Raw genomic sequence first — 15,838 nt, 5'->3', positions numbered from 1 at the left:
ATGAGAAGGTTGATAGTCTGAAGAGCTAAGAGGAATAAGGCAGGAGACAAAGGGTGGTAGGGTTGCATTATTTCAGGAATCAGAAGGGAGGCTGCTAACTGCTGATGATCATACAAAATCCATTAATAGGTTGGTTTTGATGCTAGGTTGAATACACCTTCCTAAATAGTACTCAATTAGTAAATGAAGAAGGTATCCTGTTTAAAACTTCTGATAAGCCTGACCTGTGGTGGCGCACTGGATAAAGCGTTGACCTAGAAATGCTGAGGTCGCCAGTTTGAAACCCTGGGCTTGCCTGGTCAAGGCACATATGGGAGTTGATGCTTCCAGCTCCTCCCCACCTTCTCTCTCTGTCTCTCTCCCTCTCTGTCTCTCTCTCTCCCTTTCTCTCTCCTCTCTAAAATGAATAAATAAAATAAAATAAAAAGTTTAAAAAAAACAAACAAAAAAACTTCTGATAAAAACCAAGGGGGGGAAGTGGAAGAAGGTTCTAGTGGGTTGAGGTATCGCGGGAGCAGCCGGGCGGCGACAGGGGCCGTTAGGGGAGCTGGAGTTGCAGATTGAAACTGATCAGATGACAACCTCCCAAAAGCATCGAGACTTCGTGGCAGAGCCCATGGGAGAAAAGCCCGTGGGGAGCCTGGCAGGCATTGGTGACGTCCAGGGCAAGAAGCTGGAGGAAAGGGGCTTTGACAAGGCCTACGTGGTCCTTGGCCAGTTTCTTGTGCTAAAGAAAGACGAAGACCTCTTCCGGGAATGGCTAAAGGACACATGTGGCGCCAATGCCAAGCAGTCCCGGGACTGCTTCGGGTGCCTCCGAGAGTGGTGTGACACCTTCTTGTGATGTTCTCTGGGGAGCCCCCAGTTCCTAACCCCAGCCTTGAGTCTCCAGAGTGTGCAGTGGAGTGGGGGCTCCTCCCTTGTCTTCTACGAAGGAAACAACTGCTGTCTACTCACCTCCAGGGTCTTTGGGGGGAGTTCTCTCCCCTCACCATTTCAACTTTTTTGGAATTCTTGTTCTTGCATGCATCTCCCTTCTTCCCCTCCCAGTTTCAGATCGATAATTACCAGCTTATATGAGTGAATTCGTAGCCATTTCCCTCACCCTCATCTTCACCTCTGGTCTGTTTTGCCATTTTCTTTTGGCAAACAGTCACTGTCCACATAAAGTTTTCTAAATCAATAAAGTCAGTGGAAAAAAAAAAAAACCCAAGGGGAAGCCCTGGCCGGGTGGCTCAGTGGTAGAACATCGGCCTGGCGTGCAGAAGTCCCGGGTTCGATTCCCGGCTAGGGCACACAGGAGAAGCGCCCATCTGCTTCTCCACCCCCCCTCCTTCCTCTCTGTCTCTCTCTTCCCCTCCCGCAGCCGAGGCTCCATTGGAGCAAAAAGATGGCCCGGGCGCTGGGGATGGCTCCTTGGGCTCTGCCCCAGGCGCTAGAGTGGCTCTGGTCGCAACAGAGCGATGCCCTGGAGGGGCAGAGCATCACCCCCTCGTGGGCGTGCCGGGTGGATCCCGGTCGGGCGCATGCGGGAGTCTGTCTGACTGTCTCTCCCCGTTTCCAGCTTCAGAAAAATACAAAAAACAAACAAACAAACAAAAAAAAACCAAGGGGATTTTACTGAGCAGAACATACCAAGGACAATTAGGAGTAAGTATGTGCTTTATATGCAAATCTTCAAATTTATCAGTTATATCTGCAATGGTAGGGTCACTCTGTTATTCTTGGTGATCCTTTTGCTGGAAATATTAATGAGGGTAGGCTTCAGTGATATAGTCCTTGAAAGTTCCTATGAAGTATATCAGAGATGTCAGTTTGATATGTAACTTGAATTCTAGTATTCTCATTGTGCTAGTATCTTAACATTTTAGATACAGCTGTATCCTGAGGAATTTTATAGTACTTGGGATTTCTCCAAAAGAGGGACCTGCCACATCCCCTAAGGCAGTGGTCCCCAACCCCTGGGCCACAGACCGGTACCAGTCCATGGGCCATTTGGTACCAGTCCGCAGAGAAAGAATAAATAACTTATTTATTATTTCCGTTTTATTTATATTTAAGTCTGAACAGTGTTTTATTTTTAAAAAATGACCAGATTCCCTCTGTTACATCCGTCTAAGACTCACTCTTGACGCTTGTCTCAGTCACGTGATACATTTATCTGTCCCACCCTAAAGGCCGGTCCGTGAAAATATTTTCTGACATTAAACCGTGGCCCAAAAAAGGTTGGGGACCATGCCCTAAGGTACATAAGAACATTCTTCAATTGCTGGGCTAGAGAAGTAAGTCCCCATCACAAAACTGACTTAGAGGCCTGGGTTTATTCTTAGCTCCTAGATAAAAAATTAGCCACACAAGTGCCTGGCACATAGTCTGTGCTTATAAATATTTTGAATGAGTGTTTAATAAGAACTTTATGATTATACCTCTTAGAAATTTTCTTCTCCTTGGTTTCAGATTCTACATGTCCTTGCCTTTTGGTGCCTTAGGATGAGGAGATCACAATTATTCCCCATATGACTTCCTGATATATTGGAAGTGCTCAATAATGATGCACACAAATTTAGTACCTGAGTTATTGTGTCATGATGGCTGCTTCTCCTCTACAAAACACTGGGGCTTCTCCCTCTGTGGAGAGCAAGCCTGTTTGAACCATTCTCCACCCTTGGCCTACAATGTCTTCCAAGGTTTTCTGCCTGGATCCACATGCTACATTAAGTACCCAGCCTGCTGATTCTGTGGGGGAAGACTTGAAGTTAAAAGAGGCCACAATCAATTCTCCTGGAAGCTAGCCTATTCCAGGCCTTTGAGTCAAACAACTCTAGCATTTCTAGTCCCTGAAGAGAGAGCTGTAAGAGCAGCAGCTTCCAGCCAGACCATGGCTGGGAGACAGCCCTTGTTATCCCCAGGCAAGGATGCCTGGTCCCTGTAGCTTTCCTGTTCTCTCATGTGCCAGGGTTCCTACTTACCACTTTCCACCTTTTTCAAGCAAACTGCTTCTGCTTGAGGATGCTTAGCAAGAATGAAAAGACAGGCCGCCTGACCGGTGCACTGAATATTAAGCGTCAACCTGGGACATGCTGATGTCCCAGGGTTGAAACCCTGAGGTCACCTGCTTGAGCGTGGACTCATCAAAATAATCCCTGGCTTGAGCAAGGGGATCACGGGCTTAGCTTGAGCCCCCCAGTCAAGGCACGTATGAGAATCAATCAATGAACAACTAAAGCGATGCAACTACAAGTTGATGCTCCTTCTATCCCCCCCAATTGTCTTGCTAAAAAAAGAAAACGAAAATAAAAAAGACTGGCCCGCAGATTAATCCACGAAGTTTGATTAGTCTGCGGGCCGCACAAAATTGGTGGGCAGGCCGCACGGCCGCGAGTTTGAGACCCCTGATATAGAGAGACCTGTGGAGATCAGAAACCTAGAGCTGGCAATAAAAATACACATCAAGGGCTACTGTACATTGTAAGTTTTAAAGCGTCAAGAGGATGAAACAAGTCGTCAGGCCTGGATTTAGTTTTCCTAGAGCCAGCCCAGTCTCTCCATGGGTCTAGTGCTTAATCTGAAGTGCCAACATTCCTAGGAGGAAAGTCAGGAGAACAGAAGTCCTGATTCCTTTAGGAGGCTTCCTCTAACATCTGTGAAGGATGACTACCAACTGTTAACATGGAGACAAATAGTCTGAAATCTACCCCATGTCACATTGGCCTCCTAGAGACACCAGAACAGCCCAAACTATTCAGAGCAGAAGATCCTCCGTCCTCAGCATTGGTGTGACCCAAGTTCCTATCTGCTACAGTAGTATTCTGCAGGTAGGTCCTAGTCAAGAAATAAGCACCAACATATGTCCAGCTATTTCTGCACTTCCAGAGAAAACACCCATGACTCACTACCTGAAGTCTAGGAACAGAGGTGGATTAAGGTCAGTTGAGGCCCCAGGCACAGAAGAAAATACTGGGCCCCTTAACAAAAGAGAGAGAGAGAGAGAGAGAGAGAGAGAGACTTGGAAAATAAAAATACATGTTAACCATATTTTTAGATAAATAAAAATATTATGTACTATTAATGATAAATTGGACATATGAAACGAAACTTGGTGTCATTAGAAAAATGTGTAAAGTTGGGGTTTTGCAGGGCCCTTTAGAAGTTGGGGCCCAGGGCGCATGCCCGGTGTGCCTGCCGTTAAATCTGCCTCTGGCTAGGAATTTCAGAATGATCTTTTCCTAGGCTTTGAGTGTGAGGTGTTTGGTATACTCTGGATTTGTTTGGAATTTTTGCTGATAACTGATAGAAGCCAGAGTTCTGCAGGGGAAGTATTTACACATATTTTCAAACAAAATCCAAATCTCTTAATTTAGACTTTTACCCTATTTAATGAGGATTATATTTAATGACTATTTAAATATAACACAGAGAGCAGCTTCATCGGAGGTCTACAAATCATAAGGGAGCAGTTTCAGCTGTTGATGTAGTCAGCTGTGTGATTTAGCCCTAGACAGCTGCAGTTCACACTCCGCAACGTTCCCTATTTGCTGACCTCAACTAGAAACTCTTGGAGAGCCTGCAGAAGACCTTCCAAGCAGTGGTTCATGTCAGGCTCTGGAAGGGCTGCCCTGCACATTGCAAGTTTTGAGTATAAGAGGATCAAACAAAAGTCATCAAGCCTGGTCTGTTTTTCTAAAATTGCACTCCCCCACATACACCATACCTCTTCTCTGCTTTTTACCTAAGCACTTTGTCATCTATCATATTATATTACTTATGTATCTTCATTTTCTCTCTCCTCACTAAATTGAGTTCGGAAACAGCAGGAATTTTTGTCTCTTTTGGTCTCAACTCTATCTTCAGGTCCAAGAACAGTATACAGTAATTGCAGGGGACTGCAATTCAGATGGGTGGCCAGCAAAAACCTCACTGGGCATCAGGGTGAAAAGATGCATATAGTGAGCTAGCCTACTGCCTGGCACACAGTATGCCTCAGTAAATTCAAACTAATACTCTGTTAAGAGATTAACTGGCCTGACCTGTGGTGACGCAGTGGATAAAGCGTCAACCTGGAATGCTGAGATTGCCAGTTCAAAACCCTGGGCTCGCCCGGTCAAGGCACATATGAGAGGTGAAGCTTCCTGCTCCTCTCCCCCTTCTCTCCCCCCCTCTAAAATGAATAAATAAATAAAAATAATTTTTTAAAAAGTGCAAAAAAAAAGAGATGAACTGAAATCACAGAAGCTGACTACTTTACCCACTTTCCGTAGGGGTTGGGTAGAGAATGCATGATTTCAGTAACTTGTTACTGGAGCTCCTCACTGACTCCCATTCTAGCACCTGACTCCTCAAATCTCATCTTTGGCCCAGCTCAAGCGCCACTTCCTAAGAGGCACTTTCCTGGTTATGGCTTTTCTCTCTCGCTCATGTCCTTAGAGACATCTCTGATAGACACCAACCAGGTTCTAGTCAAAGTTCCATCACTAAGTCGCTATTTGTCTGTGGGCATGTCACTTTAGTCTGGTTCTCATTTTTCACCAGTAAAATGAAAAAGGTCATCAGAGAACTCTCTGGCTCTTACATTTTATTGACTCTAAGAGCATAAACCCACATCCCCACTCTCATCTCACAGCTCATTCAACAACCTTAATGGCAGCAGGCGTCCGCTCCACAGGGTCTACACAAAAGCCCAAACGGTAGTCTGGGTCAGCCGCGGCAAACGCGGCGAGAGAACTGGAGGAACTCCGCCGAAACACCTGACACTGGAAACACCTAGCCTTTCCCAAAACGTCAGTCCTCCAACCATTTCCGGCTCGAACCCAAATCTTCTTCCGGAACGCTAGCTCCCACTTGACCTCCCCCCTACACTACTCTTTAGAGTCCATTGGCTGCTTCTTTGAGGAAGTGGAGCATTTCCTGGCGATGATTGGTTTGCGTCATAGTTGATGGGTTAGTTCAAACAAGGCGTGCCTGGTCTCCTTGGTAACTCTCCGCCGATAGCCCTGATTGGCCCACGCCCTAGTCCCATTTTCCGTCCCAACAGCGAGTGGTTGAGTGCCCTGCGGGGCCCGGCGTTGGTCGGTGTTGTGTTTGGGATTCCTGAGCTGACGTGGCTTAAATTTGGAAGGGGGCAGCTGGAGCCCCTGGCAGTAGCCTCTTCCAGGTGAGTGGGGGACGCTCCCCAACTCCTCCCCTCCATCAGTCTTTTCACGGCAGCCCTCGCCACAGGGTTCGCGAAGCTGCCCAAGCAGCCACCTCAGGTCCCCTCCCCGCCCGGCCTCTTCCAGATTCAGTTCGAGATCCGGCTCTTCACTCGCCTCTCTTCCCCTGCCGGGCCTAGTTCTATCACCCACAGGCCTGCTGGACCTGCGGGAAGAGGGGGGGAGGGGTTCGGAGTAGCTCTGCGCGGCCTCGGGCACGTACGCGCTGTCCGCTCTCTGCCCAGGACGTTTCTCCTCCCGGAGCGACAGAGAAGGCGCTCGGACCAGTCCTGCCCCCACGGCCTTGCCCTGAGCGGCCTGCTTAGGGCGGCTTGGGTACGCAGCAGCTGATGTCGGAAAGAACCTGACCTGCTCAGGCCCTAAACAAACTTCGTGTCCGGAAGGGGAGGCGGGACCCAAACAAATCAAAGGTCTTGAGGGCGGAGATCACAGAAACACTGGAGAGATTAACGCCAACGAGGGCCTATGAGACAATCCTGCTAGTTGCTAGAGAGATTCGGAGAGGGATGATTCTTGCAGTGCCATCAACACTAAAATCCCAGGCAGAGATGGGAAGGCTAAAAGAGGAAAGGGGCTCGTGAAGAGAGTACTGGCGGAAAAGAAACTTGATTTGGTAGTGTGGAGACAGTTTATTCTGCATAATGCGAGTGGCGTGTAGGAGCGTGAAGGGGAGGACAAACCCATTGACAAATGAGAAATACATTTGTCTGACTTATTTAAAGAGTGCCAGTTGTTCTTTGTGGAGAGGACAGTTTAAAGTGAGACAGATATTTAAAATTACTGGATAAGTATTTTCACTTTTTGAAATAGTTGGAAACTCTCTGGGCTTTTAAAGAAAATCTCACAGCTCTTTAAGATGACAGTGAAGAACTGGGTAGAGAGAGGCTGGAGGCCTTACAGAAGTATGCAGTAATTAAATTTGGATGGTCCAATTATAGTGAATGATGGAATATCAGGAAATGTTCTTTTGGAAAATGGCAGGATTTGATCATGGACTAGATAGATACAGGGAAAAGTTGAAGAGAACTAAAAAAATGATGGCATTGTACACTTTCACAGCTTTTACTTTTCACCCCTTGTCTATGGAAAGACCATTAAATGCTTTTCTCTTTGCAGCATTAAATTTGTTTGACTACATCAGTAATTTCCAAACATTTTTTATTGTACCTCCATCAGTAAAACATGTTAAAATAAGCATCCTCCAAATATTGTTTCTTTAATTGTGGGTAATGGGTAAATGACACTATAAATATGTTATAAAATATGTAAAAGCATATTTTTTAAAGAATGAAAACCAAATCTTGCCCACTCCCGGGGATACTCCCAAATTACTGTGGTTTCCATATAAAGGTGTTTCCTTAGTTTTAAGGAGACTATTGGCATCTCTGAAGACTTACAGACTTAGGAATCTTCTTTTTATTTTATTTTTATTTTTAAGTGAGAGGAGGGGAGATAGGCTTCCACATGCTCCCTGACCAGGATCCACTCAACAACCCCATCTGGGGTCAATGCTTGATGCTGGAATCAACTGAGCTATATCCTCAGTGCCCTGGCCCATGCTTGAACCAATCAAACCACTGGCTGTGAGAGGGGAAGGGAGACAGAAGAAAGTGAGGGAGGGGAAGGGAATCAGATGATTACTTCTGTGTGCACTGACTGGGGATGGAACTTGGTCACACCAGCTGACGCTCTAGCCTCTGAACCAACAGGCCAGGCCCGGGAATCTTCTTTTTAAAAATATTTTTGAGGACCTCCATTCTTCTGAGATGCAGATTCTTCTAAAAATAATCGTCTGTAGAAGATAATTTATTTTCCTTCTGCTTGATTCTTAAAGATTCCTCTCTTTTTTACCCCTTTGCATTAATGGATTAATTAGAAGGATGTTGGTTTTGCTCTTGCTTATAAAAAAAATAAATCATTTATAAACTTCTTTAGGTTAACTGCTATTAGGAATAAGTTATTTGTGAAATGTCTCACCATTGATTATTATATACTCTATTGTTAGGAACCTCTATATAAGTAGAGCTTAGGCTCTATAACACTCTTTTGTTTTGTTTTGTTTTGTTTTGTTTTGTTTTGCATTTTTCTGAAGCTGGAAACAGGGAGAGACAGTCAGACAGACTCCTGCATGCGCCCGACCGGGATCCACCCGGCACGCCCACCAGGGGGCGATGCTCTGCCTACCAGGGGGTGATGCTCTGCCCATCCTGGGCGTCGCCATGTTGCGACCAGAGCCACTCTAGCGCCTGGGGCAGAGGCCACAGAGCCATCCCCAGCGCCCAGGCCATCCTTGCTCCAATGGAGCCTTGGCTGCGGGAGGGGAAGAGAGAGACAGAGAGGAAGGCGCAGCGGAGGGGTGGAGAAGCAAATGGGCTCTTCTCCTGTGTGCCCTGGCTGGGAATCGAACCTGGGTCCTCCGCACGCTAGGCCGACACTCTACCGCTGAGCCAACCGGCCAGGGCTATAACACTCTATTTTTAATAAGCTACTTTATAATCAGCAGTATGGGCTTTTGGTAAAATGAAATTTAATACAAAAGGATGTTATATAAAAACAAATATCTTTCTCTACTGACCCTTTTCCCCATTCCTCACCTTCCAGAAGTAAGCACTGTAAATAATATTTTCCCTGAGAAACTTTCTAAACATATTCAAGCACATATCTATTTCCTCTTCCTTTTTCTCTCCAAGTGGAATCATAGAACACATGCTATTTTATACCCTTCTTTGCCACTCAATACTACATATTAGGTATTTTCCATATCCATATGTATAAAACGGCCTTATTTTTAAAAAAGGCTCTACAGCGTTCCCTTGTAGAAATATCAAATGTATTTAGTCCTCTGTTGATGGACGTTCAGATTATTACCAGTTATTGGCCATCACAAACACTGCTCTAGTTAACATCTGTGTGCATAAATCCTGAGTCTAGAGGGAGCCTATGATATTAAAATATGGAATTCTTTGGGGCGATACTATTCTGCATCATTTCATCTTAGTCTATATAGTCCTCAGAGTGCTCATGGAACTATAAGTGTGTGTGTGTGTGTGTGTGTGTGTGTGTGTGTATATATATATATATATTTTTTTTTTTTTTTCTTTTCATTTTTCTGAAGCTGGAAACAGGGAGAGACAGTCAGACAGACTCCCGCATGCGCCCGACCGGGATCCACCCGGCATGCCCACCAGGGGCAACGCTCTGCCCACCAGGGGGCGATGCTCTGCCCATCCTGGGCGTCGCCATGTTGCAACCAGAGCCACTCTAGCGCCTGAGGCAGAGGCCACAGAGCCATCCCCAGCACCCGGGCCATCTTTGCTCCAATGGAGCCTTGGCTGCGGGAGGGGAAGAGAGAGACACAGAGGAAAGCACGGCGGAGGGGTGGAGAAGCAAATGGGCACTTCTCCTGTGTGCCCTGGCCGGGAATCGAACCCGGGTCCTCTGCACGCTAGGCCGACGCTCTACCGCTGAGCCAACCAGCCAGGGCGGAACTATAAGTATATTTAAGTGTATGAATGTTCTCATGCATCCAGCTCTATTTTCAGCCCCAATGACAAATGCTGGATAATGAGGTGACTCAGGAAATAGATTATATTTGTTTATTTTTCTCCTAATAACATGTTTACTTATTTAACCCAGGTTGCAGATAAAACAATGCTTTCTATAATGATAGATGGTATGTAAAGGGAGAACCTCAATTGGCTTGATTTGAGGATTAAATGACAGTGACCTTTTCCATAATTACAACCACACCAGCTCTGAAACCTTCATCCCAGTTTTCAGGAGGGCACATAGCAAGACTCCCTGGATCTGTTCCCTCAAGATGGGGCTCACTCACAAGGATTATATTTAAATTTTAGGGAAATCATAGCTTTCTGAAAGAATGGGGTTCATGGGGCACATAAAAAAATTTGCTGAATCATGGGATAGATTTAGCAGAGTAGCAGAGAACAGTCTGGGAAGGGAAGGAACAGTTAGAAGTTCATGTTTGTAAATGAAGTTCTGTTGAAAAAACTGGAGTTGAGGATAACCTGTAAGGTACATTAGTTCTCACTAAACAATCATGTATTTGTGTGTTACCTTGAAAATACTAGTGATGGTGCTTAAACATCTCTGTGCAGTTGTCCCTGAAAAGGAAAGTGTGTGACTGCATTATACATACTCAAATGTCTTTTTAGAATATACCATCATACTACTGTTTGTTTCTAATATATATCACCTACACAGTTTTCTTATTTCACTTATAGATGATATGGTTTCCAATATAGGAAAAGATTATATTCTATATTTACTGATTCTTATGTTTTCTTTTCCTGCAGAAATGTTCAGCCGAATCTCAGGATTAGCAAATGTAATGTTACATGAATTATCAGAATATTACAGTAATCAGAATATGAGGGATTCTTTAGACCCTGTAAGTAGCTCTGTTCTGAATTAAACTGATGAGGCATAGGTTCCATGTTCTAAGGAAAATGATTTAAGGTAGAAGGGTGTGAACAGCCTCCCATGTGCTAGGTAGAAGAGATGAAAAGATGATTAAGAAAAATATTGAAGCCCTGGCCAGGTAGCTCAAGTGGTTAGAGCATCCTCCCCATAGGCTGAGGTTCTGGGTTTGATCCCTAGTGAGGGCAAATACAAGAATCCACCAATAAATGCCTAAAGTGGAAAAACAAATCAGTGTTTCTCTCTCTCTTCTCGCTCTTTTTCCTTCCCTCTCTTTCTTTCCCCTTCTCCCTCAAGTCAATTTAAAATAAAAGAAAGAAAGAAAAAAGAATAATACTGAGACTTTATAAATGGACCTTCTGTAAGCTTGTAGTCTAAGAGCTACAGGGATAGGAATCAAGTCCTGAATGAGATTCACGAGATCTTTTTCCTTTGCTCTCCAGAGACTTGTTTAATATTAGCTTGTTTCAACTGCTATTGGATATATATTCCTTTTCCATAGAAAGATTTGAATGACATGTGGCAGAATTGGAGTACTTTTCTAACTTGAGACTGTTTGCTATTGTAAATTCATCCATCAACTTCCAAGTTTGCGCTGTATTTCCTGAGGACCACATAGGGAATCAAAAGAACTTGAATTTTCTGAAAGGACAAGCATTATTGCTGAGAGGTTAAAGAGAATTTTATTCAACTATTTTAATTTTAAATTTTGGGTGCTCCCACTTACTGGTTTGTGGTCTTTGCTTCTGTTTATTTTTCTCTTTGGTAAAATTTGAATAATACTGTAAATGAGCTAATGTTTGGAAAATGCTTAACATTTACAAAAAACTTGTAAATGGCTATGGTAAGAATTATATTGAATCAGAGTTGGAAAGATTTCCTAAATAAGGATATGATTTGGGATAAGATAAAGTTGGAATGAAGAAACTCCTGTTTAGAAGCTAATACCTTTTTCCTGGTGCATTGACAACTTCTTTGTCTAAATACTAGGAATTACCTCAAGAATCTGACATGGAATTTAATAACAAAACACAAGAGGGTGTTGTGGAACGCCTGACTTATGCAGAACAGTTGGTGGCGGAGCTAAAAGAAACCATTAGACAGAAGGATGCTGAACTGCAGCAGAAAGATGCAGTTTTACAGGTACCATTGTTTTCATTCTTGCTGAGTATTTACTAAAAGAGTAGAGAATCTGATTCATATTTCCCTGATGTTGTGAGATGATGCCTACTTTTGTTATCAGTAGATAAGTGATGAGTAAACATTTATGAATTTATCATCATTGTTCTTTGATAGGATGAAAGAAGAGCTTCTGATGACAAAATTAAAAAAGTGAAACTTCATGCTAAGGCCCAAGTAACTTCTTTGAATAGATACATAGAAGAATTGAAGGCACAAGGAGAGAATGCTCTGCTTCCAGAGCCTCAGTCAAAGAGACAACTATTGAAGGTATGGTGACTGCGTAGAATACATATAAGTGGAAAAAGACTTTCAATATAACAGATCTTCACTAATCACATATTTATGAAGTGAAAGTAGTACAGCATCAAATGCTATCCCTTTTTTTTAAGTGTGTGCATGTGGTACAAGAGAGAGAGAAAGAGAGAAGGAGAGAGAGAGGAGAGATAGGGACAGACAGACAGGAAGGGAAAGAGATGAGAAACATCAATTCTTTGTTGTGGCCCCTTAGTTGTTCATTGATTGCTGTCTCATAAGTGCTTTGACTGGGAGCTCCAGCCAAGCCAATAACCCCTTGCTCAAGCCAGCAACCTTGGGCCTAAGCCAGCGACCTTTAGACTCAAGCCAACGACCCTGGGGTCATGTCTATGATCCCACACTCAAGCCAATGAACCTGCGCTCAAGCTGGTGAGCCTGCGCTCAAGCCAGATGAGCCCGCACCAAGCCAGCAACCTTGGGGTTTCAAACCTGGGTCCTCTGTGTCCCAGTCCAATGCTCTATCCACTGTTCTCCCTCCTGGTCAGGAAAAGAAATACAGCATTAAATGCTATCCTTTCTTATTGAACCTGCTGTCTAGCTGGGCTATGAATCATACACAGAGTGAACAGAACAACAGAAAACATGGAAATGAAATGTTAGTTGGGGGTTAGACTTTCAGAGAATTAAAAAGGCTAATGAGAAGAAGTAAATACTGAAGCAGGGTCTTTAGATGGGAGAGGCACAAAGCTTTTGGAGAAGTTTCATCATTAGTTAGAAGATTAAGTCCGATGATCTCGAGGTTTCTTCTAGCTCTGAAATTCTTTAACTCAGTGACTTGATTTAGAATATTATATGTCCTGATATGGCCACATAGTAGTAGATTAAATCTTCATTCATTATAGTCTGAATCAGACTGCCTTGGCCTCTCTATAAGGTGGCAGTGATTTTCAACCTTTGTTTCTCCGCACTCATAAACTAATTACTAAAGAAAAAGGGGCCCTGACCTCTTCTTCTTTAGTAACTAATTTGTGCCATGAGATGAAAATGGTTGTATTTAGTCAGGGGCACTGACCTTAGTAATTAGTGTGTGTTTGTGCCATGAAAAAAAAAGGTTGAAAATCGACCACCACCAATAAAAGAGTTTGAAATTGGAGATAGAGAAGTAAGGAAAGTGGTGCCCTTTAAAACTAAAGTATTGTTTCAATGCTCATCTTTACTACCTTTCCAAACTTGGCATAGAATATTTGGAGGCTAATATATCACAGTGCACACCACAGTTGGCCTAGACTTTACTCTGCATAGGAAATCTTTTTATTTTCTTAATTTCATCTTGCCTCACTCTTTGACCCACTAGTATTCTTATTCTCAATACTTTTATTTCTTGGGAAATTAGGTTTTAATCGGTTCTCTAGGCACAGTCTTTGGAGTAACTAGTTAGCTCCCTAGTTAATCTTTCTTTTTGGGTCTAATGCTCCAAAAACATTCCTTTTTCTGCATCAATAGCCTTATTTAACTTCTCAAAACTTATTTTAGAAGCTCTCTCATTCTTCTCAGTTAATTTCTTAATATTATTCTTTTTTTTTACTTCTTGGTTTCCCCTCTGGTAGTTCTTCCCCTAACTTCAGTAGCAGCCACCTCTCCCCAAATTGTTTTCTTCTAACGTTCTTTTCCTCTGCTATGCTGTTAGATTTTTTAATTAGTCATTTTATAATATGCCTTCCTTTTTTTAAAGCTCTGAGACCATAAACAAATCAACAGTTTATAGCATCGCTTTCTTCCTATTTAGATAAAAGGATTGGATTAAATCAGGGGTCTCAAACTCGCGGCCCGCCGAACAATTTTGTTGTTCGGCGGGCCGCGAGTTTGAGACCCCTGGATTAAATGACTTAAGTTCCAGTAGTTTCTCACAGCAGCCCTGGAAACTGTTGTACACCTACCGATTACAGAGCTAGATGTTCTGTGCAAAGTGTAGCTGAGGAAATGGTGGCAACCCCCGGGTGCTTGTCCACTGCTTTGTGGAAGAAAGTATAAAATTATTCCGTGTAGTTCCATTAAGGAGACTAGGTTCATTGGCGGGAGGTGAGATGAATTCAATTGGGAGGCAAACTCTGGTTCCGCCTAAGGAACTTTTGGGGCGAAAAGTAGACTGTTGAAAGATTTGGATTTCCCCTCACTAACTGGTTCTTTTCTGATGTTTGCCCCTCACTGAGCAGTTTTGGCCTCTGGTTCTTGGAGGCAGTAAGACTGAGTTTTCTGTTGAGTCCTACATGACACTGACTGGTTTTGCACTCAGACTAAAAACCATAAAAATGGGAAACATTTTTTTCCAACTATCAACTCTCCTCCAGTATCATCGCTTTTTGTTGCTCTCCTCATGATCAAGTAGCTGTTTTTATTTCTTATTTAAATTTATAGCTGTTATATGAGGAAGGATGGGTATAGTAGGAGCTAGTTGGCCCTACTGAAAATGTAAAACTTTTAAAGTGTCATCCTTGTTGTTAGGTAAGGTGTTATTTCTCATTCCTATCAATTTATTTATTGATTTAGAGAGAGGAGAGAGAGAGAAAGGGTGGGAGGAGCAGGAAGCATCAACTCATAATAGCTGCTTCTTACCTGGGTCTTGACCAGGCAAGCCCAGGGTTTCAAACCAGCGACCTCAGCATTCCAGGTGATGCTTTATCTACTGTGCCACCACAGGTCACCTATCATTTTGATAAAACTATAATCAAATGGTTTTATAGGGCAAATTCGAGCAAAAGATCAAAAATATATTAATTGCAATTTTTTTTAAAAGAAATGACTTTATCTCCTGCATTCTCAGCGTGACCCCAGTTCTGCAAAGAAAAGGTTGGAAATAGAAAAGTTAAAACGTACACTCCAGGAGAAGGAGGAACTAATTAGCAGTTTGCAAGCTCAGCTTACCCAGGCACAGGCAGAGCAAGCTACACAGGTAGGGGTTTATGTCACCTCATAATCATTAAGGTAACAGTTCACTGAAGCGTATTGGCTTATTATCTGACACATACATCTTTTTAGGTGCCCGGTGGATATTTTATCCATGTTACTTATCAATTATTTTTATTTCTCCTTCCTTTTCTTTCCTTTCCTCCCTTCCCTTCTTTTCCTTCCTTCTTTCCTAAACCTGGTAATTTTACTAGACTGTACACGTGATTGTCATTCTTAATGTTTATAGATACCCAGTATGCTCTTTTGATATCTAGTTTCATGTATTTTTATTTCAGAAGAGTTTCCTTGAATTATATAGCTTGTTGTGTGTGGCCTGTTTTCTTCATTAGTGACTTCTTTTAGCTGTATGTTTCATCTTTGATTTATCTGTAACATTGTCACTTTGTCTCAATTTTTTCTATCTTTTCATTTTATAAGTTTCTTCATTTTTCTCTTTGACTTAAGGCATTCCATTTTGTGTTTATTTATTTTTGTGTTTTTTATTGTTTTGTCTTTCTTAAATGATTTTCTTTTATATCAAATTCTTTCTGAGTTCTGTCACCTAATTTCTGAGTTTTTCTAATTCTGATTTATGTTCTTCTTTCTTGCCTTGTGTAATTTTCATAATTTTTAACACCTGTTGAAAGAGTATAATTTTTATTTGTTTTTTGAACATATCTCTGATATCCTATTATAGCTTATAAATGGTATATTATTCTGCTCCATAGATTTTTTTTTTTAATGTATCTTATGGACTATATAACTTGATCCTTCGGATCCTTATTTTTTTATTGTATGAGAGGCAG

General features: G+C 42.7%; 1 protein-coding gene and 1 pseudogene across 6 annotated transcripts in view; both read left to right on the top strand.

Moving 5' to 3' along the window:
* The first annotated feature begins 493 nt into the window (after positions 1–493).
* On the top strand, positions 494–1,135 carry LOC136311920 (barrier-to-autointegration factor pseudogene; annotated as a pseudogene).
* Positions 1,136–5,547: 4,412 nt separating this feature from the next.
* The window catches only part of GOLGB1 (golgin B1), a 73,672-nt gene continuing 63,381 nt past the window's right edge, over positions 5,548–15,838 (top strand). For 5 of the 6 annotated variants that reach the window (XM_066241438.1, XM_066241437.1, XM_066241436.1 and 2 more), the window contains exons 1-3: positions 5,548–6,151; positions 11,640–11,792; positions 11,946–12,098. In XM_066241438.1, coding sequence (XP_066097535.1) covers positions 11,661–11,792; positions 11,946–12,098 — 285 coding nt within the window. In that variant the 5' untranslated portion in view covers positions 5,548–6,151; positions 11,640–11,660. Of the gene's footprint in view, positions 6,152–11,639; positions 11,793–11,945; positions 12,099–14,907; positions 15,037–15,838 lie in introns of those variants that run through there. The other variant, XM_066241439.1, reaches the window with a different exon arrangement.

Source organism: Saccopteryx bilineata, chromosome 8 (assembly GCF_036850765.1).
Source record: "Saccopteryx bilineata isolate mSacBil1 chromosome 8, mSacBil1_pri_phased_curated, whole genome shotgun sequence".
NCBI lineage: Eukaryota > Metazoa > Chordata > Mammalia > Chiroptera > Emballonuridae > Saccopteryx > Saccopteryx bilineata.
Note: the sequence above shows the minus strand (reverse complement) of the source record. Positions and strands in the feature narration are given on the sequence as shown.